The following is a 27,878-nucleotide window of genomic DNA, read 5'->3' as shown; positions in this document are numbered from 1 at the left end:
ACTTTGTATTGCTACAGCAGACTCCTACATCCATTTTGAAAAAAATATCTGCCTCCAAAACAATTTTTTTGAAAATTCTTGCTTCCTGAACCATTTTCTTTGAAAAATTTTGATCTTCTAACCAGTTTTGATATTTTTCTTGCCTTCCAGACACTTTGTATTGCTACAGCAGACTCCTACACCCATTTTGAAAAAAATATCTGCATCCAAAACAATTTTTTTGAAAATTCTTGCTTCCTGAACCATTTTCTTTGAAAAATTTTGATCTTCTAACCAGTTTTGATATTTTTCTTGCCTTCCAGACACTTTGTATTGCCACAGCAGACTCCTACACCCATTTTGAAAAAAATATCTGCCTCCAAAACAATGTTTTTGAAAATTCTTGCTTCCTGAACCATTTTCTTTGAAAAATTTTGTTCTTCTAGCCAGTTTTGCTATTTTTCTTGCCTTCTTGACACTTTGTATTGCTACAGCAGTCTCCTAGATACTTTTTGAAAAAAATATCTGCATCCAAAAAAACTTTTTCGAAAATTCTTGTTTCCTGAACAATTTTCTTTGAAAAAATTTGATTTCCTAACCACATTTTTCACAATTTCCACGAATTTTACCCATTTAAAAAACAATTACTGTGTTTCCAGACACATTTTTCACAATTTCCACTAATTTTCCACATTTAAAAAACAATTCCTGTCTTTTCAGACACATTTTTTAAAGATTCTGATACCCTGGACACGTTTTTTCAGAAATTTCGGTTCTCTTAACACTTTTTTGAAGTTTTTTTTTGAATCCAGATGCTTTTTTCAAAATACTTTTGCTTCCTAGACACATATTTCACAATTTCCACTAATTTTCCACATTTAAAAAACAATTCCTGTCTTTTCAGACACATTTTTTAAAGATTCTGGTACCATTGACACTTTTTCGAAATTATTTTCCAAAATTCACGTTTTTTATCAACTTTTTTTCCAAATTTTGCATATCATCTACACATTTTTACCGATACAATATTTTTTTTTACGTTAATACGAAGTTTTTGGCGAACTATTCAACTGGCAAAACAAACAAAAATTATCGTTAAAATTTCAAGCTTACCACGTCGAAATGTAGGCCTCCTGTAGGGATTGTTGATATTCCAATAGCCCCGGTAGCAAAACCGTTCTGAAGTCCTTTTCGAATTCTACGGCTTCGCAAAGCAATAAAACGTATTCGTTGTGAGTTAAATGAAGTTTCCGACAGGCTTTTTGGTATTTGTCCCTGACATCATCCAATTTTCTACCTCCGCGACCAGCTACGTAAACAATTGTAAAAATAGACACATCGATATACGGGGGAACGTTCGTAAATTATTAACGTTAATAACAACATTCCATTTTCCAAATGGAAAATTTTAAAAACGTCGATTGTTAATGAAAATCTGACAAATAATGAATTAATTATAAATGAAATACTAATTTTTTCCTCGATTAATCTTTAAATTATCGTACGGTGAATATTAAAAAATATATTTAATATCGTAAAATTATTTATATTACCAATTGTTGTTGGAAATTTTATATCAACCAAAAAGATAAGATAAAAAACAACAGGATGGATTAAAAAAAAATTTAACAGCTTTTGAACGAAAGCCTTGACGATATTTTTAAATTTAGCGCATCCCCCGTATTTCAAATACCGATTCGTTTCAATTACAAAGTTGTCCGACGATTTTTTCGTGGATATTTTTCTATTTTAATTCATCTCGTGAATTCTTTTAGAAGACCATAGAATAATTTAAGAAAATCCTTGATCGAATTACTACGAGGTGAATAGGAAATGTATGAGGGGGCTTCCAAAAGTATTCAAAAGAGTATTCGTTTGTAAATTATGAAAATTACTTACATTTTATGTAATGTTCTTCGAATTTACATCTCATCTGTTTATAAAGTTCTAAATATTTTTGATATTCGGCTTTTTTTCGATTCACTTCGTCTGATAACTTGAAGAAAAAAAAATAAACAATCAACAAACGACGTTATGAATTATTGAATTATATGCGAGCGAATCTCGGTTTAATGCAACTAGTGTCCTCTATGAGAGGCAGAACAAGTTTTATTAATAATGTACTTGACTGTTTGTAAATAGTGAATTTTCGTTACTATAACAATTTTTTGATAAATTCTGGTTTTCTAGACACTTTTTTTACAAAAACATTGTCACCTAGACACTTTTCGAGAAAAATTTCTCTTTAAAAATAATTATTATTGAAAATTTTGGGGATTTAAACACTTTTTTTAGAAAAATATTGTCGTCTAGACACTTTTTGAAAAAATTTTCTCTTTAGAAATTATTATTATTGAAAATTTTGGATTTCTAGACACTTTTTCGGAAAATTTGGGTTCTCTAGACACTTTTTTCAAAATAAAATTGCCACCTGGTAACTTTTCAAAATAAATTTCGGTTCCAAAATAATTATTATTGAAAATTTTGGGTTTCTAGACACTTTTTCGGAAAATTTGGGTTCTCTAGACACTTTTTTTAGAAAAATATTGTCGCCTAGACACTATTTGAAAAAATTTTCTCTTTAGAAATTATTATTATTGAAACTTCTGGATTTCTAGACAATTTTTCGGAAAATTTGGGTTCTCTAGAAACTTTTTTCAAAAGAAAATTGCCATCTAGTCACTTTTCCAAATAAATTTCGGTTCCAAAATAATTATTATTGAGAATTTTGGGTTCTCTAGACACTTTTTCGGAAAATTTGGGTTCTCTAGACACTTTTTCGGAAAATTTGGGTTCTCTAGACACTTCTTCGGAAAATTTGGGTTCTCTAGACACTTTTTTCAAAAGAAAATTGCCACCTAGTCACTTTTCAAAATAAATTTCGGTTCCAAAATAATTATTATTGAAAATTTTGGGTTTCTAGACACTTTTTCGGAAAATTTGGGTTCTCTAGACACTTTTTTTAGAAAAATATTGTCGCCTAGACACTACTTGAAAAAATTTTCTCTTTAGAAATTATTATTATTGAAACTTCTGGATTTCTAGACAATTTTTCGGAAAATTTGGGTTCTCTAGAAACTTTTTTCAAAAGAAAATTGCCATATAGTCACTTTTCCAAATAAATTTCGGTTCCAAAATAATTATTATTGAGAATTTTGGGTTCTCTAGACACTTTTTCGGAAAATTTGGGTTCTCTAGACACTTCTTCGGAAAATTTGGGTTCTCTAGAAACTTTTTTCAAAAGAAAATTGCCATCTAGTCACTTTTCCAAATAAATTTCGGTTCCAAAATAATTATTATTGAGAATTTTGGGTTCTCTAGACACTTTTTCGGAAAATTTGGGTTCTCTAGACACTTCTTCGGAAAATTTGGGTTCTCTAGACACTTTTTTCAAAAGAAAATTGCCACCTAGTCACTTTTCAAAATAAATTTCGGTTCCAAAATAATTATTATTGAGAATTTTGGATTTCTAGACACTTTTTCGGAAAATTTGGGTTCTCTAGACACTTTTTTCAAAAGAAAATTGCCACCTAGTCACTTTTCAAAATAAATTTCGGTTCCAAAATAATTATTATTGAAAATTTTGGGTTTCTAGACACTTTTTCGGAAAATTTGGGTTCTCTAGACACTTTTTTTAGAAAAATATTGTCGCCTAGACACTACTTGAAAAAATTTTCTCTTTAGAAATTATTATTATTGAAACTTCTGGATTTCTAGACAATTTTTCGGAAAATTTGGGTTCTCTAGAAACTTTTTTCAAAAGAAAATTGCCATATAGTCACTTTTCCAAATAAATTTCGGTTCCAAAATAATTATTATTGAGAATTTTGGGTTCTCTAGACACTTTTTCGGAAAATTTGGGTTCTCTAGACACTTCTTCGGAAAATTTGGGTTCTCTAGACACTTTTTTCAAAAGAAAATTGCCACCTAGTCACTTTTCAAAATAAATTTCGGTTCCAAAATAATTATTATTGAAAATTTTGGGTTTCTAGACACTTTTTCGGAAAATTTGGGTTCTCTAGACACTTTTTTTAGAAAAATATTGTCGCCTAGACACTACTTGAAAAAATTTTCTCTTTAGAAATTATTATTATTGAAACTTCTGGATTTCTAGAAAATTTTTCGGAAAATTTGGGTTCTCTAGAAACTTTTTTCAAAAGAAAATTGCCATCTAGTCACTTTTCCAAATAAATTTCGGTTCCAAAATAATTATTATTGAGAATTTTGGGTTCTCTAGACACTTTTTCGGAAAATTTGGGTTCTCTAGACACTTCTTCGGAAAATTTGGGTTCTCTAGACACTTTTTTCAAAAGAAAATTGCCACCTAGTCACTTTTCAAAATAAATTTCGGTTCCAAAATAATTATTATTGAGAATTTTGGATTTCTAGACACTTTTTCGGAAAATTTGGGTTCTCTAGAAACTTTTTTCAAAAGAAAATTGCCATCTAGTCACTTTTCCAAATAAATTTCGGTTCCAAAATAATTATTATTGAGAATTTCGGGTTCTCTAGACACTTTTTCGGAAAATTTGGGTTCTCTAGACACTTTTTTTAGAAAAATATTGTCGCCTAGACACTATTTGAAAAAATTTTCTCTTTAGAAATTATTATTATTGAAAATTTTGGATTTCTAGACACTTTTTCGGAAAATTTGGGTTCTCTGGACACTTTTTTCAAAATAAAATTGCCACCTAGTAACTTTTCAAAATAAATTTCGATTCCAAAATAATTATTATTGAAAATTTTGGGTTCTCTAGACACTTATTCGGAAAATTTGGGTTCTCTAGACACTTTTTCGGAAAATTTGGGTTCTCTAGACACTTCTTCGGAAAATTTGGGTTCTCTAGACACTATTTTCAAAAGAAAATTGCCACCTAGTCACTTTTCAAAATAAATTTCGGTTCCAAAATAATTATTATTGAAAATTTTGGGTTTCTAGACACTTTTTCGGAAAATTTGGGTTCTCTAGACACTTTTTTTAGAAAAATATTGTCGCCTAGACACTATTTGAAAAAATTTTCTCTTTAGAAATTATTATTATTGAAACTTCTGGATTTCTAGACAATTTTTCGGAAAATTTGGGTTCTCTAGAAACTTTTTTCAAAAGAAAATTGCCATCTAGTCACTTTTCCAAATAAATTTCGGTTCCAAAATAATTATTATTGAGAATTTTGGGTTCTCTAGACACTTTTTCGGAAAATTTGGGTTCTCTAGACACTTTTTCGGAAAATTTGGGTTCTCTAGACACTTCTTCGGAAAATTTGGGTTCTCTAGACACTTTTTTCAAAAGAAAATTGCCACCTAGTCACTTTTCAAAATAAATTTCGGTTCCAAAATAATTATTATTGAAAATTTTGGGTTTCTAGACACTTTTTCGGAAAATTTGGGTTCTCTACACATTTTTTTAGAAAAATATTGTCGCCTAGACACTACTTGAAAAAATTTTCTCTTTAGAAATTATTATTATTGAAACTTCTGGATTTCTAGACAATTTTTCGGAAAATTTGGGTTCTCTAGAAACTTTTTTCAAAAGAAAATTGCCATATAGTCACTTTTCCAAATAAATTTCGGTTCCAAAATAATTATTATTGAGAATTTTGGGTTCTCTAGACACTTTTTCGGAAAATTTGGGTTCTCTAGACACTTCTTCGGAAAATTTGGGTTCTCTAGAAACTTTTTTCAAAAGAAAATTGCCATCTAGTCACTTTTCCAAATAAATTTCGGTTCCAAAATAATTATTATTGAGAATTTTGGGTTCTCTAGACACTTTTTCGGAAAATTTGGGTTCTCTAGACACTTCTTCGGAAAATTTGGGTTCTCTAGACACTTTTTTCAAAAGAAAATTGCCACCTAGTCACTTTTCAAAATAAATTTCGGTTCCAAAATAATTATTATTGAGAATTTTGGATTTCTAGACACTTTTTCGGAAAATTTGGGTTCTCTAGACACTTTTTTCAAAAGAAAATTGCCACCTAGTCACTTTTCAAAATAAATTTCGGTTCCAAAATAATTATTATTGAAAATTTTGGGTTTCTAGACACTTTTTCGGAAAATTTGGGTTCTCTAGACACTTTTTTTAGAAAAATATTGTCGCCTAGACACTACTTGAAAAAATTTTCTCTTTAGAAATTATTATTATTGAAACTTCTGGATTTCTAGACAATTTTTCGGAAAATTTGGGTTCTCTAGAAACTTTTTTCAAAAGAAAATTGCCATATAGTCACTTTTCCAAATAAATTTCGGTTCCAAAATAATTATTATTGAGAATTTTGGGTTCTCTAGACACTTTTTCGGAAAATTTGGGTTCTCTAGACACTTTTTTCAAAAGAAAATTGCCACCTAGTCACTTTTCAAAATAAATTTCGGTTCCAAAATAATTATTATTGAAAATTTTGGGTTTCTAGACACTTTTTCGGAAAATTTGGGTTCTCTAGACACTTTTTTTAGAAAAATATTGTCGCCTAGACACTACTTGAAAAAATTTTCTCTTTAGAAATTATTATTATTGAAACTTCTGGATTTCTAGAAAATTTTTCGGAAAATTTGGGTTCTCTAGAAACTTTTTTCAAAAGAAAATTGCCATCTAGTCACTTTTCCAAATAAATTTCGGTTCCAAAATAATTATTATTGAGAATTTTGGGTTCTCTAGACACTTTTTCGGAAAATTTGGGTTCTCTAGACACTTCTTCGGAAAATTTGGGTTCTCTAGACACTTTTTTCAAAAGAAAATTGCCACCTAGTCACTTTTCAAAATAAATTTCGGTTCCAAAATAATTATTATTGAGAATTTTGGATTTCTAGACACTTTTTCGGAAAATTTGGGTTCTCTAGAAACTTTTTTCAAAAGAAAATTGCCATCTAGTCACTTTTCCAAATAAATTTCGGTTCCAAAATAATTATTATTGAGAATTTCGGGTTCTCTAGACACTTTTTCGGAAAATTTGGGTTCTCTAGACACTTTTTTTAGAAAAATATTGTCGCCTAGACACTATTTGAAAAAATTTTCTCTTTAGAAATTATTATTATTGAAAATTTTGGATTTCTAGACACTTTTTCGGAAAATTTGGGTTCTCTGGACACTTTTTTCAAAATAAAATTGCCACCTAGTAACTTTTCAAAATAAATTTCGATTCCAAAATAATTATTATTGAAAATTTTGGGTTCTCTAGACACTTATTCGGAAAATTTGGGTTCTCTAGACACTTTTTCGGAAAATTTGGGTTCTCTAGACACTTCTTCGGAAAATTTGGGTTCTCTAGACACTATTTTCAAAAGAAAATTGCCACCTAGTCACTTTTCAAAATAAATTTCGGTTCCAAAATAATTATTATTGAAAATTTTGGGTTTCTAGACACTTTTTCGGAAAATTTGGGTTCTCTAGACACTTTTTTTAGAAAAATATTGTCGCCTAGACACTATTTGAAAAAATTTTCTCTTTAGAAATTATTATTATTGAAACTTCTGGATTTCTAGACAATTTTTCGGAAAATTTGGGTTCTCTAGAAACTTTTTTCAAAAGAAAATTGCCATCTAGTCACTTTTCCAAATAAATTTCGGTTCCAAAATAATTATTATTGAGAATTTTGGGTTCTCTAGACACTTTTTCGGAAAATTTGGGTTCTCTAGACACTTTTTCGGAAAATTTGGGTTCTCTAGACACTTCTTCGGAAAATTTGGGTTCTCTAGACACTTTTTTCAAAAGAAAATTGCCACCTAGTCACTTTTCAAAATAAATTTCGGTTCCAAAATAATTATTATTGAAAATTTTGGGTTTCTAGACACTTTTTCGGAAAATTTGGGTTCTCTAGACACTTTTTTTAGAAAAATATTGTCGCCTAGACACTACTTGAAAAAATTTTCTCTTTAGAAATTATTATTATTGAAACTTCTGGATTTCTAGACAATTTTTCGGAAAATTTGGGTTCTCTAGAAACTTTTTTCAAAAGAAAATTGCCATATAGTCACTTTTCCAAATAAATTTCGGTTCCAAAATAATTATTATTGAGAATTTTGGGTTCTCTAGACACTTTTTCGGAAAATTTGGGTTCTCTAGACACTTCTTCGGAAAATTTGGGTTCTCTAGAAACTTTTTTCAAAAGAAAATTGCCATCTAGTCACTTTTCCAAATAAATTTCGGTTCCAAAATAATTATTATTGAGAATTTTGGGTTCTCTAGACACTTTTTCGGAAAATTTGGGTTCTCTAGACACTTCTTCGGAAAATTTGGGTTCTCTAGACACTTTTTTCAAAAGAAAATTGCCACCTAGTCACTTTTCAAAATAAATTTCGGTTCCAAAATAATTATTATTGAGAATTTTGGATTTCTAGACACTTTTTCGGAAAATTTGGGTTCTCTAGACACTTTTTTCAAAAGAAAATTGCCACCTAGTCACTTTTCAAAATAAATTTCGGTTCCAAAATAATTATTATTGAAAATTTTGGGTTTCTAGACACTTTTTCGGAAAATTTGGGTTCTCTAGACACTTTTTTTAGAAAAATATTGTCGCCTAGACACTACTTGAAAAAATTTTCTCTTTAGAAATTATTATTATTGAAACTTCTGGATTTCTAGACAATTTTTCGGAAAATTTGGGTTCTCTAGAAACTTTTTTCAAAAGAAAATTGCCATATAGTCACTTTTCCAAATAAATTTCGGTTCCAAAATAATTATTATTGAGAATTTTGGGTTCTCTAGACACTTTTTCGGAAAATTTGGGTTCTCTAGACACTTCTTCGGAAAATTTGGGTTCTCTAGACACTTTTTTCAAAAGAAAATTGCCACCTAGTCACTTTTCAAAATAAATTTCGGTTCCAAAATAATTATTATTGAAAATTTTGGGTTTCTAGACACTTTTTCGGAAAATTTGGGTTCTCTAGACACTTTTTTTAGAAAAATATTGTCGCCTAGACACTACTTGAAAAAATTTTCTCTTTAGAAATTATTATTATTGAAACTTCTGGATTTCTAGAAAATTTTTCGGAAAATTTGGGTTCTCTAGAAACTTTTTTCAAAAGAAAATTGCCATCTAGTCACTTTTCCAAATAAATTTCGGTTCCAAAATAATTATTATTGAGAATTTTGGGTTCTCTAGACACTTTTTCGGAAAATTTGGGTTCTCTAGACACTTCTTCGGAAAATTTGGGTTCTCTAGACACTTTTTTCAAAAGAAAATTGCCACCTAGTCACTTTTCAAAATAAATTTCGGTTCCAAAATAATTATTATTGAGAATTTTGGATTTCTAGACACTTTTTCGGAAAATTTGGGTTCTCTAGAAACTTTTTTCAAAAGAAAATTGCCATCTAGTCACTTTTCAAAATAAATTTCGGTTCCAAAATAATTATTATTGAAGATTTTGGGGGTCTAAACACTATTTTGGATTCCTAGACACTTTTTCTTAGAAAAACATTGTCGCCTAGACAATTTTCGAAAAAAATTTCTCTTTAGAAATTATTCTTATTGAAGATTTTGGGTTTCTAGTCACTTTTTCGGAAAATTTGGGTTGTCTAGACACTTTTCCAAAGTTTTCTGATCCCCAAAATATTTAATTTAAAAAATGTTTGCCCCATAGAGAATTTTTCGAAATTTTATCGTATCTCAATTATCCTAGACACTTTTACCTTGTTTTTTATCTTTTAAAAACCACGAATTCTTGTATTTTTTTTCTTCAAAAATTTCCTTCTTTAAACATTATTTACATCACAAAATTTTTAATAACTAAGTCTACAGCTAGCGCCCTCTATCAGAAGCGCACCAAATCAGTTGACATATCTTTTTACGATGTTGCCAGTTCTTTCAATAAAACGCTTATGAAAACATTCAAATCGTTAAATGAATAATTAATTTATAAGCGAACTTGATTGTTTAGTATGTAAATTACGTAAAAACCACACAACTTTATTTTGTTTTAACGTCGTTTCGTATAAATATATTTACAGGACTATAGACACTTTCTCAAGTAGTGCAAGTCGCGTGTTCGTGATAATATCAATCGTGAGAAAACAATTAGGAATTTAAACATCGTTGAGATTCAATTTAGCGACCGAAATATTCCAACAAAAGAAAAACAAAATAATGTTTAACGACGTAAGCAATCTTGGACGAAATATTCCACCAAAAAACAAAACAAAACAATGTTTCAGGACGTAATCAATTTTGGATGAAATATTCCACCAAAAAAAAAAATAAAACAATGTTTCAGGACGTAATCAATTTTGGATGAAATATTCCACCAAAAAAAAAACAATGTTTCAGGACGTAATCAATTTTGGATGAAATATTCCACCAAAAAAACAAAAGAAAACAATGTTTCAGGACGTAATCAATTTTGGATGAAATATTCCACCAAAAAAACAAAAGAAAACAATGTTTCAGGACGTAATCAATTTTGGATGAAATATTCCACCAAAAAACAAAACAAAATAATGTTTAACGACGTAAGCAATCTTGGATGAAATATTCCACCAAAAAACAAAAAAAACAATGTTTCAGGACGTAATCAATTTTGGATGAAATATTCCACCAAAAAACAAAACAAAACAATGTTTCAGGACGTAATCAATTTTGGATGAAATATTCCACCAAAAAACAAAAAAAACAATGTTTCAGGACGTAATCAATTTTGGATGAAATATTCCACCAAAAAACAAAACAAAACAATGTTTCAGGACGTAATCAATTTTGGATGAAATATCCCACCAAAAAACAAAACAAAACAATGTTTCAGGACGTAATCAATTTTGGATGAAATATTCCACCAAAAAACAAAACAAAACAATGTTTCAGGACGTAATCAATTTTGGATGAAATATTCCACCAAAAAACAAAAGAAAACAATGTTTCAGGACGTAATCAATTTTGGATGAAATATCCCACCAAAAAACAAAACAATGTTTCAGGACGTAATCAATTTTGGATGAAATATTCCACCAAAAAACAAAACAAAACAATGTTTCAGGACGTAATCAATTTTGGATGAAATATTCCACCAAAAAACAAAAGAAAACAATGTTTCAGGACGTAATCAATTTTGGATGAAATATTCCACCAAAAAACAAAACAATGTTTCAGGGCGTAATCAATTTTGGATGAAATATTCCACCAAAAAACAAAACAAAACAATGTTTCAGGACGTAATCAATCTTGGATGAAATATTCCACCAAAAAACAAAAAAAACAATGTTTCAGGACGTAATCAATTTTGGATGAAATATTCCACCAAAAAACAAAACAAAACAATGTTTCAGGACGTAATCAATTTTGGATGAAATATTCCACCAAAAAACAAAACAAAACAATGTTTCAGGACGTAATCAATTTTGGATGAAATATTCCACCAAAAAACAAAACAAAACAATGTTTCAGGACGTAATCAATTTTGGATGAAATATTCCACCAAAAAACAAAAGAAAACAATGTTTCAGGACGTAATCAATTTTGGATGAAATATTCCACCAAAAAACAAAACAATGTTTCAGGACGTAATCAATTTTGGATGAAATATTCCACCAAAAAACAAAACAAAACAATGTTTCAGGACGTAATCAATTTTGGATGAAATATTCCACCAAAAAACAAAAGAAAACAATGTTTCAGGACGTAATCAATTTTGGATGAAATATTCCACCAAAAAACAAAAAAAACAATGTTTCAGGACGTAATCAATTTTGGATGAAATATTCCACCAAAAAACAAAACAAAACAATGTTTCAGGACGTAATCAATTTTGGATGAAATATTCCACCAAAAAAACAAAAGAAAACAATGTTTCAGGACGTAATCAATTTTGGACGAAATATTCCACCAAAAGAAAGCAAAACAAAATAATGTTTAACGACGTAAGCAATCTTGGACGAAATATTCCACCATAAAAAATATTAATCGAAATATTTTGTTGGTTTTTGTGTTTAATATACGCATTTTTTTTTTCATAGAATGACCTAAACATTCCACCACAACATTTTCCAACGAACACTAACTAAAAACGAACACTAAATAAAAGAAAAAGTGAAGAACAGGGCAAAACTAAGACGACTATGACGTAATCGAGAACCGGGACAATATGGTTCAATCAAATATGACGTTTACGCGTTGAAGGTCGTGTGGTTAGGTCGCTGTCTCGATTACAATAAATTTTATTGTAAAAAAAATAAAAACCGGACGAATTTTAAGATAATTCGATCGAGTAAAAACGCAGGAAACGCTCTCAATTAAAACGAAACAACAACTAGAGGCTATTAAATCCTTAATATATTCCATTTAACGATTATAACAAGCTCGTTCGTCCAATTGACTTATTCACTTCTTGATAATTAACGTTTAGTAAAATCGCATTGAGGAAACTCGTCATTTTAATCCATATTTGAACTTAGAAACGAGTATTTTCATTTTTTTTTTTTTTTTGATGACCAAATCAAGTCATTAAATATATCATCAATATAGGAAAATAATTTATTCCAATAACGACCGGAATAGCATCGATTCTTTGATGTCACGTGCGTAGGTCAAGCAGGGTACGTACCCCCCGATAAAACGTTTCATTTAGAAGATTATTCGACGAAAAAAATAACGAATCAATGACTGGAAATACGTTCTTACACAACCTCATCCATTTTGGCTAAAATCGACGTGGTTGTACCCAACCAACCACCGTACTCGCCTGTCTTAGCCTCATGTGACTTTTTTTTATCCACAACATTGAAAAGATCGAGAAGAATGAAGAAAGAAACAGCAATGAACTCATTTATGAAATTGAAAAACGTGTTCACGACTTTGATCTGTGCTTTTGCACTTAATGGACACCATAAGCACCTGGGAAAAACCCATAACCTGCCTAACGACATCACTGGAAACCGTAAATTAATTGGCAAACCTCACAACCTGCCTAACGACATCACTGAACACCATAAACACCTGGGAAAACCCCACAACCTGCCTAAAGACATCACTGAACACCATAAACACCTGAGAAAACCTCACAACCTGCCTAAAGACAGCACTGAACACCATAAATACCTGGGAAAACCTCACAACCTGCTTCACTACATCACTGGACACCATAAACACCTGGGAAAACCCCATAACCTGCCTAAAGACATCACTGAACACCATAAACATCTGAGAAAACCTCACAACCTGCTTCACTACATCACTGAACACCATAAACACCTGGGCAAACCCTACAACCTGCTTTACTACATCACTGAACACCATAAACACCTGGGCAAACCCCATAGCCTGCTTTACTACATCACTGAACACCATAAACACCTGGGAAAACCCTACAACCTGCTTTACTACATCACTGAACACCATAAACACCTGGGCAAACCCCATAGCCTGCTTTACTACATCACTGAACACCATAAACACCTGGGAAAACCCCACAACCTGCCTAAAGACATCACTGAACACCATAAACACCTGGGAAAACCCCATAACCTGCCTAAAGACATCACTGAACACCATAAACATCTGAGAAAACCTCACAACCTGCTTCACTACATCACTGAACACCATAAACACCTGGGCAAACCCTACAACCTGCTTTACTACATCACTGAACACCATAAACACCTGGGCAAACCCCATAGCCTGCTTTACTACATCACTGAACACCATAAACACCTGGGAAAACCCCACAACCTGCCTAAAGACATCACTGAACACCATAAACACCTGAGAAAACCTCACAACCTGCCTAAAGACAGCACTGAACACCATAAATACCTGGGAAAACCTCACAACCTGCTTCACTACATCACTGGACACCATAAACACCTGGGAAAACCCCATAACCTGCCTAAAGACATCACTGAACACCATAAACATCTGAGAAAACCTCACAACCTGCTTCACTACATCACTGAACACCATAAACACCTGGGCAAACCCTACAACCTGCTTTACTACATCACTGAACACCATAAACACCTGGGCAAACCCCATAGCCTGCTTTACTACATCACTGAACACCATAAACACCTGGGAAAACCCCACAACCTGCCTAAAGACATCACTGAACACCATAAACACCTGAGAAAACCTCACAACCTGCCTAAAGACAGCACTGAACACCATAAATACCTGGGAAAACCTCACAACCTGCTTCACTACATCACTGGACACCATAAACACCTGGGAAAACCCCATAACCTGCCTAAAGACATCACTGAACACCATAAACATCTGAGAAAACCTCACAACCTGCTTCACTACATCACTGAACACCATAAACACCTGGGCAAACCCTACAACCTGCTTTACTACATCACTGAACACCATAAACACCTGGGCAAACCCCATAGCCTGCTTTACTACATCACTGAACACCATAAACACCTGGGAAAACCCCACAACCTGCCTAAAGACATCACTGAACACCATAAACACCTGAGAAAACCTCACAACCTGCCTAAAGACAGCACTGAACACCATAAATACCTGGGAAAACCTCACAACCTGCTTCACTACATCACTGGACACCATAAACACCTGGGAAAACCCCATAACCTGCCTAAAGACATCACTGAACACCATAAACATCTGAGAAAACCTCACAACCTGCTTCACTACATCACTGAACACCATAAACACCTGGGCAAACCCTACAACCTGCTTTACTACATCACTGAACACCATAAACACCTGGGCAAACCCCATAGCCTGCTTTACTACATCACTGAACACCATAAACACCTGAGAAAAACTCACAACCTGCTTCACTACATCACTGAACACCATAAACACCTGAGAAAAACTCACAACCTGCTTTACTACATCACTAAACACCATAAACACCTGGGAAAACCCCACAACCTGCCTAAAGACATCACTGAACACCATAAACACCTGGGAAAACCTCACAACCTGCCTAAAGACAGCACTGAACACCATAAATACCTGGGAAAACCCCACAACCTGCTTCACTACATCACTGGACACCATAAACACCTGGGAAAACCCCATAACCTGCCTAAAGACATCACTGAACACCATAAACATCTGAGAAAACCTCACAACCTGCTTCACTACATCACTGAACACCATAAACACCTGGGCAAACCCTACAACCTGCTTTACTACATCACTGAACACCATAAACATCTGGGCAAACCCCATAGCCTGCTTTACTACATCACTGAACACCATAAACACCTGAGAAAAACTCACAACCTGCTTCACTACATCACTGAACACCATAAACACCTGAGAAAAACTCACAACCTGCTTTACTACATCACTGAACACCATAAATACCTGGGAAAACCCCACAACCTGCTTCACTACATCACTGGACACCATAAACACCTGGGAAAACCCCATAACCTGCCTAAAGACATCACTGAACACCATAAACATCTGAGAAAACCTCACAACCTGCTTTACTACATCACTGGACACCATAAACACCTGGGAAAACCCTACAACCTGATTTACTACATCACTGGACACCATAAATACCTGGGCAAACCCCACAACCTGATTTACTACATCAAAGGGTTCAGCCAAAACGCCTGATCGGCTTCTCGAAGGACTTGGGACTTTGGTGACATTAATTGGGGCACGACGGGTCTATCTATGAATACCACGAACAGATCGGAGGCTTTTGAGAAGAATTTGGAGAGTTCCATGGACGGGAATAAAAACCAACGAAAAAATTTCGAGGAGAATAGGAAGAGAAGGTAAATTGGTGGGCACTAGAAAATGGAATATGAGATACTTTGTACTTCTGTTCTTTCTCGACTCGAAATTTTCGACTTTCCAGTTTTTTTTTGAGGAATCAAAAATGGTATTCCTTCTCTACATTCGTTTATAGTACAGTAAATGCTTCTGGTCTTCGAAATTTTTGTCAAAACTATTTGTTACACAAACAGCGACACACACCATGTATCAAGGAAGCGTCCATATACCACGTGGTCATTTTGGAACCCCTCCCTCCCTGCACTTAACCTTTTCCTTGACCCCTCAACCCCTGTTCGACGCTACGTGGTTTTCTATGACATATTTGCGCGCCATTTTCTTTAAAATTTATTTTTGGGTTCCCCCTCGTATTTACGTTATTTTTTTTTATAATTGAACGTTCGTACACGTACAGTACGTCGTAGTTTGTTTATTATTCAGTGCCGTGAGTCGTAACGGAAACATCGTTTAGCTGTTTAACATTTCGTACAAGTTCGGAATGCATTCATGAAATCGTTGAAGCAAAAAAAAAACTGTTTGTTCGATAATCTGTTTATTACTTCTTATTCAGCGGGTATGAAAATTGCGTGGGAAAACGACTGACGCGAGAAAAAAATTCGTTCGACCATTAAATCACACAAAACATTCGAAATAACGCGTGGAAAATACTTACGTGCGTGAATTGTTGTAAAATTCTCGCGTGTTCTTCCTGATACAATTTTCTAGCTTTTCTTTTTTCCGCGTACAGCGTATTCAACGTATCCAAACATTTATTTTCGATGTTATCTGCGTTTTGTCGAATTATTTTAGCGGTGCCATCCATTTCGTCCATCATATTTCGCCAAGAAGCAGCGACTAGGCTTCCTGTCATTCAAAAAAAAAACAGTAGGAAAAAAAATCGTATCGGGAACGCAACAGTGGTAACACCCCGTATAGTACGGCGCAAAAATTTTTCGTTTAACTAAATTATTTTGTTGATTTAAGATCGGGAGAACGGGACGCGTCGACAACAGAGCCCGTTTTTATGAATTTCTAGTACGTCTTCAAAACTATTGAACGATTTTGGTAGCAGCAAGTTCGGAAATTATTTTTGACATTGAAGCAGCGTTTTAATATCTCCGTATAACTTTTTTTTTTTAATAATTCAAATTTATTATATGACATTTCATAATTTTCGTCTACGCACTTTTAATATAATTTTCTTGTGGTGGAATATTGTGGCTAAATATTCGGTTACAGCAAATTCCGGTAGATGGCTTAGACTATACAGTTACTATTTACCACAGAACAAAGTAAATAGGGAAAAATCTGTTATTTGTTTCCGAAAAATCGATTCCAATACAATACTTTCCGAATTAATAATCGATCTCAATTGTTTTAAAATAATTTCTTATTTATATCAAACGATTAACATTGTTGTAATCGATAGTAATTTAATTAAGACTTATTTGTATTCAATATATAAATATACTATTTACATTAGTTGTTAATCTTGTTTTTATATCGATATCTATCGAATAATATCGATTGTATAAAAGTCATTGTCCGTATTCCGAATGACGTCATAAATCCGACACCATATTGCTTTAATACGCCGCCATGTTGTAATAGCAGTTATATCATGAAACCGTTTAAGTTTTAAACGTTTTTTAATATATTTCGAAACGAGTCGCCTCTGTAACGACATTATATTAGATGAAGAGACTTTAATTTGCTATAAAAGGAGGTCAAATCGTAATGAATGGGTTCGGTCGATGAGAGGTAGTATTAAACGACAAATAACGAAAAGGTGATAAGTAGGTAAAGAATGCGGACCTCCCGGTGGTATTTTGGATAAAGGGGCGGAAACGGGTTGACGAAATATTAGAAAGTTTTGTTTTTCTAAGAAATACCCCGTTATCTTTAATCGCGTAAAGAAAAACAATAAAATTTTATTAGGGTTTCCTAAAATATATTAATAATGTAATAAAAGTTACTATGAATAGCTCAATATTTCAACTTTAAACAACCATAGAGCACGAAAAACAAATTATTATTCAAGGATAACCGAAAAAATATGTAATAACTTGATTTATTAGATGAAAATATTCGAATTTCACTTTAGATGTGGATTATTATTTATAAATATGACAAAAAAGTGAGATTCATAAATTGAAATAAAAAAAAAATACTAAATTTCTTCTAATCACGTGATATAACCTAACTAAATAAAATAAATCTAACACACAATAGAATATTAAATACAAATGCTTTTAAAATCGTATCACCCCCTATAATAATAATTTTTTCCCTACAAAAATTTTCAATCCAATAGATTCATACTCTATTTTTAATTATTCTATTTTAATCTGCAGTCTTATAAGTTGTGTTCTAATTTTTTTTTATCTATTTATATTCGTTTAAGATTGCCAAAAGTAAAACAAAAAACAACTGATTTTTATTATTACGATATAAAAATATAACCCTATTTATGAAACACCCCGTAGATTACCATAAACCTATCATTAACTAGTCTGATATTTCGAGTTTTGTTACGCCACTGTGTTTTGTATTTATTCACAAATGTATAATCGTAATGTTATTGGGGGGGGGGAGGGGGAAGGGTGGAGAGAAAAAAGCATTTAAAACATACCAGAAAGTTCGTCGCCCCTGTCGAATTTCAACCCTTGGGATGCCACTGCGCTAAGCGCCACCGCATAATCCCTATCGCACTTAACTTTAGAAACAATGCACCTTTTCATAGAGTCCAACAACCTTAGTTCGGCATCTTGTCTGGATAGAAGCGCTTCGTGGGCGATCTTACCCTGTAGATTCGTAGAAAATCCCATATTCACACAATTACCATCACCTTATATTCAATAATACTTCTATTATTACATATTTTTAGATATCAAACAGCTGTTCGGCGTGTTTCACGTGTGTAATAATTGTATTGAAAACGTTTAATTTTTCGTTTGAGACATTTCCACTAACCTACAAGCTACAACGACATACCCACAGTTTATTAACACTCGACAACACAGACAAAGGAACTAAGTATTATATGTATATATATATATGGACGTTAAGAGAACTCGGAGAATGGATCAAGATACCTGTGAATTGCATGCAGGCAGACTCGACTTCAGTTGTTTTGTCTCGATTAAGTGGCGCGCGCGGAGTGAAGAAACTCGAACGAGTATTCCTCGACTGGCCAAAGCCTACTTTGCGATTATAGGCCGATCCGTGCGGCGGTTATTTCGAAATAAAATCGCCCCACCTTAATTTTTTTTTTCTATGATCGTCAAGATCATAATAATAAATTTCTAATGGATCGAGATAATTGTTTTATAGATAAGTAGTGTAATTATAGATTATATTTAATATAGTAGCGTTTAGATAATTTACAGCCGAACTATTTATTCCACTCGTTTTAGAATTTGACAGTTCTACACAGATCGTGACGTTTTAATGTCATCGAATTTGCTCGGATTAGAATCATAAATCTATTCCTATTGTTTATACAAACATATCACATTTCATTGAAAAATATCCGAAATTTAACCTAAAGTTGAGTAAACCTAACCAGTCTTTTTATAAGTTGTGAGAAATGGCAACACTGATGTGACTATTTCAAATCTGACAGTTTGACATTTTTAATGGTGAACTTGTTACCATACGAGAGCTATTTGAGTTGTTTACAGATACTCGAAACAATAATATTCATCAAAAATCTAAAGCATTGTACTCGCTTTTGATGATAAAGCATGTTTTTGAATAGTCAAAACATCCAGGGTCGGATTAAGCTAGTGGCTTGGGGGGCTATAGCTACTACCTTAACCCCATCGTTTGGAAAACATTCTGTATTTTTTGAAGTGTTAATACCACAAATCTAACGTATTGATAATATTTTTTTCAATTTTTTCGGGTTTCCGATTTTTTTAAAGGGTTTCGTTATTATTTTACCCCCGAGGCTTATAAATCTTAATCCGGTCCTGTTTACGCCCGAAGAAGCGATTGACGCGTTCAAACGCAAACAAAAGTGTATTGATTTAAATGGGGAATATTTTGGAAAATATATCGAATTATAAATAATTTTATATGTCTGTGTTTTAGGAACAAATAATAGCCTTCGTGACCGGACTAATAGCGAACGTTTCCACGCCTTCTCAGACAATATTTATATTTAAAAGCGAACTCTGAAAAACCTACCGTTAAAATCGAGCTTCGATTTTCAATTTTACGTAAACAATTACATTTGTTTCGTAATTTCGGAATCATTTTTATTACAATTCTTATAAATAAACAATACCTGTCAAAATTGGTTATTATTAGAGTTTAATCTTATGTGCTTTAGGAATGTTGTATATTTCTATGGTTATGTTGTGCACTATTAACGAAAACATCGAATATTTATAGATTCCACCTAACCTAACTTTGTTATTTTAAAATGTCATTTAGGGAAATCTATAAACGTCAGTGATTTTCATACGAAATTATGTTGGACGGAAATGTCAGTATGACAGCTAAATTCACATATACATAAAAGTGTTCATGTCATTAATTTTAGGTCTTGTACATAGTCTGAGACAGTTAAATGTGCCAAAAATTAACGAAAACAACTTTATCGTTAATTCGATGATGTCCCGTTATTAATTATTTAACGTTTTTCGAATAAGGATGCGATTATGTTCGATAAAAAGCTACAGAATTATGCAAAAAAATAATTCGTTTGCCGAAAAAGACGGTATATCTTCAAATTTTACTCGCGAAACGGACTACGGAAATGGTTTAATAAATAGATGTACCCAAACAAATTTTAATTCGTACGTGAACCTTGATTTTACATCTCCTAAGAAAACTCATATCGTTAAGGAGCTTTGTACTCAAACTAGTAAGACTTCAATACGAGTCGGATCGTCGCACGAAATATTTAATAGCGAAGCTAGAAATTTAGATAAATTTGGCAACGAGGATTATCAAAAACATAAATCGAGACGTCAATATACTTGCGATAAGGAACGAGGCGATACAGTCAGCGAAAATGGATCGTTATCACTAATACCTTTCGATAGATCCTTCAACGTAATCAATTTTTTCCGCCGAGAAGAACGTTCGAGTAGGGAGAAAAACAAACTTTTATCCGGGACTGTTTTAACGCAAACTTTTTTGGAAAAGAATCGCAACAAATTGAAAAGTCAAAGTATACCTTTCGTATTGGAAAACCCCCCGGAAAAACCGTTCTTCATCAACGAAATAAACAAAAAATCCGAATCCAAACTCCAAATTAATAATAAAACAGATTTCAAAATCGATAGACTTACACAAACTAATAAAAAAGCCAAAAGTTTATCTTTCATGTCGCCTACCATAGCTAGCCAAAGTAAAAATCAAAGTTTACAAATTAAATCTATCGAAAAACTTATCGTCCCCTCGAGACGAGCCAGATCGATCAGTCCAAGGTTGCATCATAAATTAATCAAAACTCGGGCGAGTTCGTCAATCAACGTGCCGTTCATAGATAAAAGCGAAGCTTCCTTACGACCCGGACTCAAAATACATTCGTACAATGTAAGTATAAAATTATTTACGTTAGCGAGGCGCCACTATCGCATAAATAACCTCTAGATATTCAAGAATATGGACAGAGAAAGAAAGAATTAATTTAGATTTTGTACACTAATATTTAATTAACCAATTCATTTAAAATTTTTTAACGCTGCATACTTCACAAAGATTATAAACTCGATAGATCTGCCACTCTGTATAAAAATTTGACGATAAAGTTCGATCCTAGCCACATCTTTCGGACGGGCTTCGTACCAAGAAAAAAGATTTCTATAATCAAAGATTTGATCTAAGGTTCTTATCCATGCTAATTTTGCGGGAAATTTGAAAATAACTCGAGTAATTTTATAGCTAGTTGTCTCATCAAATTGTGAATGAAACAAAAGTCTTACGCAAAATACTTTCATTTTACTAATATTTCGAATTCAAAATTTTGTTGTTTACAAGAAAATATAAATACATGAAATTAAAACGTTGTTTAAATGAAGTATTTTAGTTTCATTTACAATTTATGTGACAACCAGGTCGGACCATCTAAATTTCACAATTAAATGGTCTATATAAGATATAGGTAGATGGAATATTGAAACACAGGATAATTATTATAATTTTTATTTTGTTTTTGTCATTCTATAAATAACTATATCCACAAATAAAAAATTTTCCTTCACACTTTAGCAGGCTTAGGACTGTCAACAGTTAAACGTTGGAGTGTTTAAAAAATGTTTCTGTTTGTACATGGTACATATACAATGGTATATATAAAACTGATTTTATAACCGTGGTAAATTAATGATTACTGTTGTCTTTCTTGCAGCTTTCCCCATATTTAACATGTGCCATATTCATCACATCGTAGTCTTTATATTGTTGATCTTTGCCCTTCAAAATTTTATTAATAATACCTATGTAACAAAAGACACATATGTTAAAATTAATATTTACATAATCCGTATGATCTGAACAAAATATTGAGGAAATGTCTGTCAAATCCTCAGTATGAAATATTTGTTTCTTTATGCCCAACGAATTGATTAACTGGGACAATCTTTCGAAGATTTTATTAGCAAAACTTTTAAAAATATCACAGAATTTTGCTGAAGGCGCACATAAAACATTTTTTTTTATGTTCCATAGAATACATTAATGAATCTGTCTTAATTAATTTGTTCGACAATATTATATTTTTACACAAGTGGCATTTGAGACTTTTAAATAATTTCTTCGCTACTGAACCTGCCACATAAGGAGTGACAATATCTAATCCCGTATATTTTGAGCTTCTATTGAATGGTTTATAAATTGGGACATTGACTATCTATCGGAGGAAATAGCAATTAGTTTCCTCTGCAGAACTTTTCACTAGGATTCATAAGAGTTTTACTGTCACAGTAAATATAAGTACTTAGCAGGTAAATGTAGAGTTGGCAGTGAAAGTTTTTTTAACCTGCCATTGGGGTTTCTACAAATTGGTTCAAATATTCTATGTGATGATAATGCTGTATCTGCAAGCATTAATTTGGGGTTATTTATTGTTTGCAACCAAATTCTGCAGACGTCTTCATTCGTAGGAATGGAATGTCTATAAAAAAAGTAAAATAAGGATAAAATCATTCAACAAAATGATTTCCTAAATAGAAATTAATGAAGTTAGGAAGAAAAGAGTTATTCTCCTATAGATATGAACTTGATTTCAATTTAAATATTTTTATGTTGATAACTAGCAGTAAATATTATTTACTCACCTTATCGGTTGCTTATTCGTGCATCCTGGTACACAGCAGTTCTTTACTCGTTTACTCATATTGAGTAAGTAAACACGACAACACAATTTGCAACAAATTTTTTTAACCTGCCATTGGGGTTTCTACAAATTGGTTCAAATATTCTATGTGATGATAATGCTGTATCTGCAAGCATTAATTTGGGGTTATTTATTATTTGCAACCAAATTCTGCAGACGTCTTCATTCGTAGGAATGGAATGTCTATAAAAAAAGTAAAATAAGAATAAAAACATTCACCAAAATGATTTCCTAAATAGAAATTAATGAAGTTAGGAAGAAAAGAGTTATTCTCCTATAGATATGAACTCGATTTCAATTTAAATATTTTTATGTTGATAACTAGTAGTAAATATTATTTACTCACCTTATCGGTTGCTTATTCGTTCATCCTGGTACACAGCAGGCCTTTACTCGTTTACTCATATTGAGTAACTAAACACGACAATTCGCAACAAATAATAACTTTTAAATGCACAAAAATACAAATAGCTAATAAACAAACAATATCAAACACCTTTGCAAGAAAGACGTTGTTCATTCAATAATCTTAGGTTGTTTCTCGACGCATGATTGCAACTTAGTTTCAGAATCCAGATTGACAAACATTCAAAAATAAAAAACACCAAAAAGTAAGCTTTTAGATGTGAGCCTGGACGGACGGACGGAAGACTGAACTCAACAACAAATTGACGTGACTGAATCCTCAGTTTTTGCTCGTACAAACCGACCAGGAATCTTCTTCAAAAACGACTTTTTCTCTTATCCACCGTTGCAACCCTAAGTTGGGGTTAATTCGGGGTCAGTATTTGCACGTTTCGGAACAAAGTTTTCTTCTGACTGTCCACTCGTCGCGTTTATCCGAACACCCAATGAGTCCTCGATTTCTCACCGATATAATCGATTCCAATATCCGATGTTTAATGAAAACGGTGTTTTTCTGCGATTCTGATTGACTAATTAAAAAAAAATAGGCGTTATTTTAGGATATAGGTTCGAAAGGAGAATTATCTACGTCATCGACGGAAACTGCTCTTTCTCAAGCGTTATGGAAATTACGAAATCCCGATTGGTAAGTAGGTATCTTCTATATACTTAAATTAATAACAAAAACTTTGAAATACTTTTAAGTTTAAGTTATTTTTAATAATTTTTAAACATTCCCTCGTATATACATTCGATAGTTTTGTTTATTCAAACGTACCTTATATTTGGTTATGCGCTCAACCAATCGAGAACTATCGATAGTTCGATTCAATCGATTATTATAGATATTAGTGGTAATGACGTCATGAATTCGTTACTATATTTGACAAGTAAGCGGCCATTTTGTATTAGTGAGCGCGAATTGAATTATTTTTGTTTGTATTATAAATACGACGATTGGAATCGATTATATATATATAAAAAAAAATCGATTTAATATCTACCCCAATTGGTTTTAGGAATAAATCTCTACGAGGTTTAGCCGATATAATAGAACTTTGTGAATATTTAGGACCGGAATCGATACGACCCCACATGACCATCATCAATCAGAGGTTAACGGAATTGATCAAAAGTCCGAGATCCCATGTCAGTAGATCGTCTTGTCAAGCTGTCGGACATATATTCAAATATATAAAAGACACTCGAGGACCCGTGAGTGTAAAATTGTTTTTTACACTCACGACTCCTTATTTATTTATTTATTTTTTTTTTGTTATTTTCAAGGAATTTAACGAATTAATAGACACGCTTCTCTGCAAATGCGCAGATTCCAGCAAATTTATCCGTCACGACGCGAATTCCGCTCTCGATTGTATGGTTATACATATACCGACGTTTCACGCGATTCGAGCGCTGTGCGCTAAAGGACCCGAACATAAAAATCCCCTAGTTCGTACTGCTACGGCGAGATTGATCGTATGCGCAACCATTCTAGCGCAACCGCAAAATATACTCCATCCGCAAAGCAACGAATACACTAGGAGGCGAATCATTTTGTCTATGGTGGGGTTTCTGGACGATAGACATTCGGAAGTTAGGTATATCACGTATTTATAAATAATTTATTATATAATTTGAATGTTTCGTTCTAAATATTGCAGTGGAAAACAATTTTGAAATGAGTTCACAATTAAAAACTCCTCGTGGCTCCCTCGTATATATAATAACCTGTCATTTATCAAGACTATTTCATTATTTTGAAAAAAAAAATTATCGATGCTTCCCCGTATACGTCGATTTCATGATCTAGATAAAAACACTTCGATGTTGCCTCGTATACATAATAACCTGTCATTTGCCATAAATATTTCATTATTTTAAAAAAAAATATCGATGTTTCCCCGTATACGTACATATCATGATTATTTTTAAATAAAAACTCCTCGACGTTCCCTCGTATACATGATAACCTTGATTTGTAATAACTTTTTCATTATTTTATAAAAAATTATCGATGTTTCCCCGTATACGTACATATCATGATTATTTCTAAATAAAAACTCCTCGACGTTCCCTCGTATACATGATAACCTTGATTTGTAATAACTATTTCATTATTTTAAAAAAAAATATCGATGTTTCCCCGTATACGTACATATCATGATTATTTTTAAATAAAAACTCCTCGACGTTCCCTCGTATACATGATAACTTTGATTTTTAATAACTATTTAATTATTTAAAAAAAAATTATCGATGTTTCCCTGTATACGTACATTTCATGATTATTTCTAAATAAAAACTCCTCGACGTTCCTTCGTATACATGATAACCTTGATTTGTAATAACTATTTCATTATTTAAAAAAGAAAATTATCGATGTTTCCCTGTATACGTAGATATCATAATTATTTCTAGAGAAAAACTCCTCGACGTTCCCTCGTATACATGATAACCTTGATTTGTAATAACTTTTTCATTATTATATAAAAAATGATCGATGTTTCCCTGTATACGTAATTATTTCTAGAGAAAAACTCCTCGACGTTCCCTCGTATACATGATAACCTTGATTTGTAATAACTATTTCATTATTTTAAAAAAAAATTATCGATGTTTCCCCGTATACGTACATATCATGATTATTTTTAAATAAAAACTCCTCGACGTTCCCTCGTATACATGATAACCTTGATTTGTAATAACTTTTTCATTATTTTATAAAAAATTATCGATGTTTCCCTGTATACGTAATTATTTCTAGAGAAAAACTCCTCGACGTTCCCTCGTATACATGATAACCTTGATTTGTAATAACTATTTCATTATTTTAAAAAAAAATTATCGATGTTTCCCCGTATACGTACATATCATGATTATTTTTAAATAAAAACTCCTCGACGTTCCCTCGTATACATGATAACCTTGATTTGTAATAACTTTTTCATTATTTTATAAAAAATTATCGATGTTTCCCTGTATACGTAATTATTTCTAGAGAAAAACTCCTCGACGTTCCCTCGTATACATGATAACCTTGATTTGTAATAACTATTTCATTATTTTATAAAAAATTATCGATGTTTCCCTGTATACGTAATTATTTCTAGAGAAAAACTCCTCGTCGTTCCCTCGTATACATGATAACCTTGATTTGTAATGACTATTTCATTGTTTAAAAAAATAATATCGATGTTTCCCCGTATACGTACATATCATGATTATTTCTAAATAAAAACTCCTCGACGTTCCCTCGTTTACATGATAACCTTGATTTGTAATAACTATTTCATTATTTCAAAAAAAATTATCGATGTTTCCCCGTATACGTATATATCATAATTAATTCTAGAGAAAAACTCCTCGACGTTCCCTCGTATACATGATAACCTTGATTTGTAATAACTATTTCATTGTTTAAAAAAATAATATCGATGTTTCCCTATATACGTACATATCATGATTATTTCTAGAGAAAAACTTCTCGACGTTCCCTCGTATACATGATAACCTGTAATTTGCCCCGGCTATATAAAACCATGATCTAGATAAAAACTCCTCCAAGTTCCCTGGTATACATAATAACTCGCCATTTGCAATAACCACATTTCTAAATAAAGTTTTCGATGCTTCCTCGTATACAAATCTCTCGTTGGTTTTGATTATTTCATAATTTATGTATAAAAACTTGTCGATATACCCTTGTATACGTATTTTCTTTCGTATAATTATTTATTTACATTAAATGTAAATTGATTTTTTTTCATATTGCTATTCTTTTTAACTCAATATTTAGTTGATTATATTTATCTTCTTTCTTGGTCTTTTCCTTTGAACCATCCAGCCATTTATTGTAAAAAGATGAAAAGAAAAATAATTCTGTAGTAGTTATTTAAATATTTTTGTTTGCTACATATAAACATTTATTCTCTCTCGTATACATTTCGATTCTACCATAATAATCGATTCTGTTTCGTATGCATAACAATCATTTGCTATCCTTTTCTCGCATACATATCGATTCTACCATAATAAGTCATGCTGTTTCCTATGCATACCAATCATTTGCTATCCTTTTCTAACTCATTATTTAGTTGATAATCTTCATCATTCGCCGTTTTCTTTTTCGGCTTCTTTCTTATGTCATTATTAATAAATAATTGATCGTTTATTCAATATTTTTTCAGAAAGTATGGCGAGAGGTTGTACAAGATATTGAGTAAAGATCGAATATTTGATTTCTATCTTAACAAATACCTAGAGAGAGATGTCGTATTCAAGATGAAAAAGATAATTAAAATGAACTAAATTTAAATATTTTATATTATTTTTTGTATTAAATTTATTAAATGTTATTTATTTTCTCGATTTGTTCAATTAAGTATAATTTCGAGACTAAAAAGCGAGTTTTTGTTCATTTACTGACGTCACCAATATGGCGGCAAGCTTCTCAATTGACA

General features: G+C 32.0%; 2 protein-coding genes and 1 long non-coding RNA gene across 7 annotated transcripts in view; 1 reads left to right on the top strand and 2 right to left on the bottom strand.

The window, feature by feature from the left end:
- Positions 1 to 18,835, bottom strand: part of LOC130443782 (tyrosine-protein kinase Fer) — a 33,352-nt gene extending 14,517 nt beyond the window's left edge. For 2 of the 5 annotated variants that reach the window (XM_056778606.1, XM_056778608.1), the window contains exons 1-5: positions 18,755 to 18,832; positions 18,292 to 18,507; positions 16,333 to 16,523; positions 1,879 to 1,975; positions 1,093 to 1,288 (exon numbers count right to left, since the gene is read on the bottom strand). In XM_056778606.1, coding sequence (XP_056634584.1) covers positions 1,093 to 1,288; positions 1,879 to 1,975; positions 16,333 to 16,523; positions 18,292 to 18,507; positions 18,755 to 18,767 — 713 coding nt within the window. In that variant the 5' untranslated portion in view covers positions 18,768 to 18,832. Of the gene's footprint in view, positions 1 to 1,092; positions 1,289 to 1,878; positions 1,976 to 9,598; positions 9,794 to 16,332; positions 16,524 to 18,291 lie in introns of those variants that run through there. The other 3 variants (XM_056778607.1, XM_056778609.1, XM_056778610.1) reach the window with 3 other exon arrangements.
- Positions 18,836 to 20,677: 1,842 nt separating this feature from the next.
- Positions 20,678 to 27,812, top strand: LOC130444627 (TOG array regulator of axonemal microtubules protein 1-like). The gene is made up of 5 exons (XM_056779872.1): positions 20,678 to 21,209; positions 23,976 to 24,061; positions 24,435 to 24,630; positions 24,703 to 25,016; positions 27,606 to 27,812. The coding sequence occupies exons 1-5, from the start codon at positions 20,997 to 20,999 to the stop codon at positions 27,724 to 27,726; spliced, it is 930 nt and encodes a 309-aa protein (XP_056635850.1). The 5' UTR covers positions 20,678 to 20,996; the 3' UTR covers positions 27,727 to 27,812.
- On the bottom strand, positions 21,803 to 23,645 carry LOC130444632 (uncharacterized). The gene is made up of 3 exons (XR_008909980.1): positions 23,357 to 23,645; positions 22,952 to 23,193; positions 21,803 to 22,788 (listed from the first exon to the last, which is right to left on the bottom strand). It is a non-coding gene; the product is annotated as an uncharacterized LOC130444632 (long non-coding RNA).
- Positions 27,813 to 27,878: the final 66 nt, after the last annotated feature.

The sequence above is a fragment of the Diorhabda sublineata genome, chromosome 5 (genome assembly GCF_026230105.1).
Source record: "Diorhabda sublineata isolate icDioSubl1.1 chromosome 5, icDioSubl1.1, whole genome shotgun sequence".
Classification (NCBI taxonomy): Eukaryota; Metazoa; Arthropoda; class Insecta; order Coleoptera; family Chrysomelidae; genus Diorhabda; species Diorhabda sublineata.
This window is presented reverse-complemented; position numbering and strand designations above follow the sequence as displayed.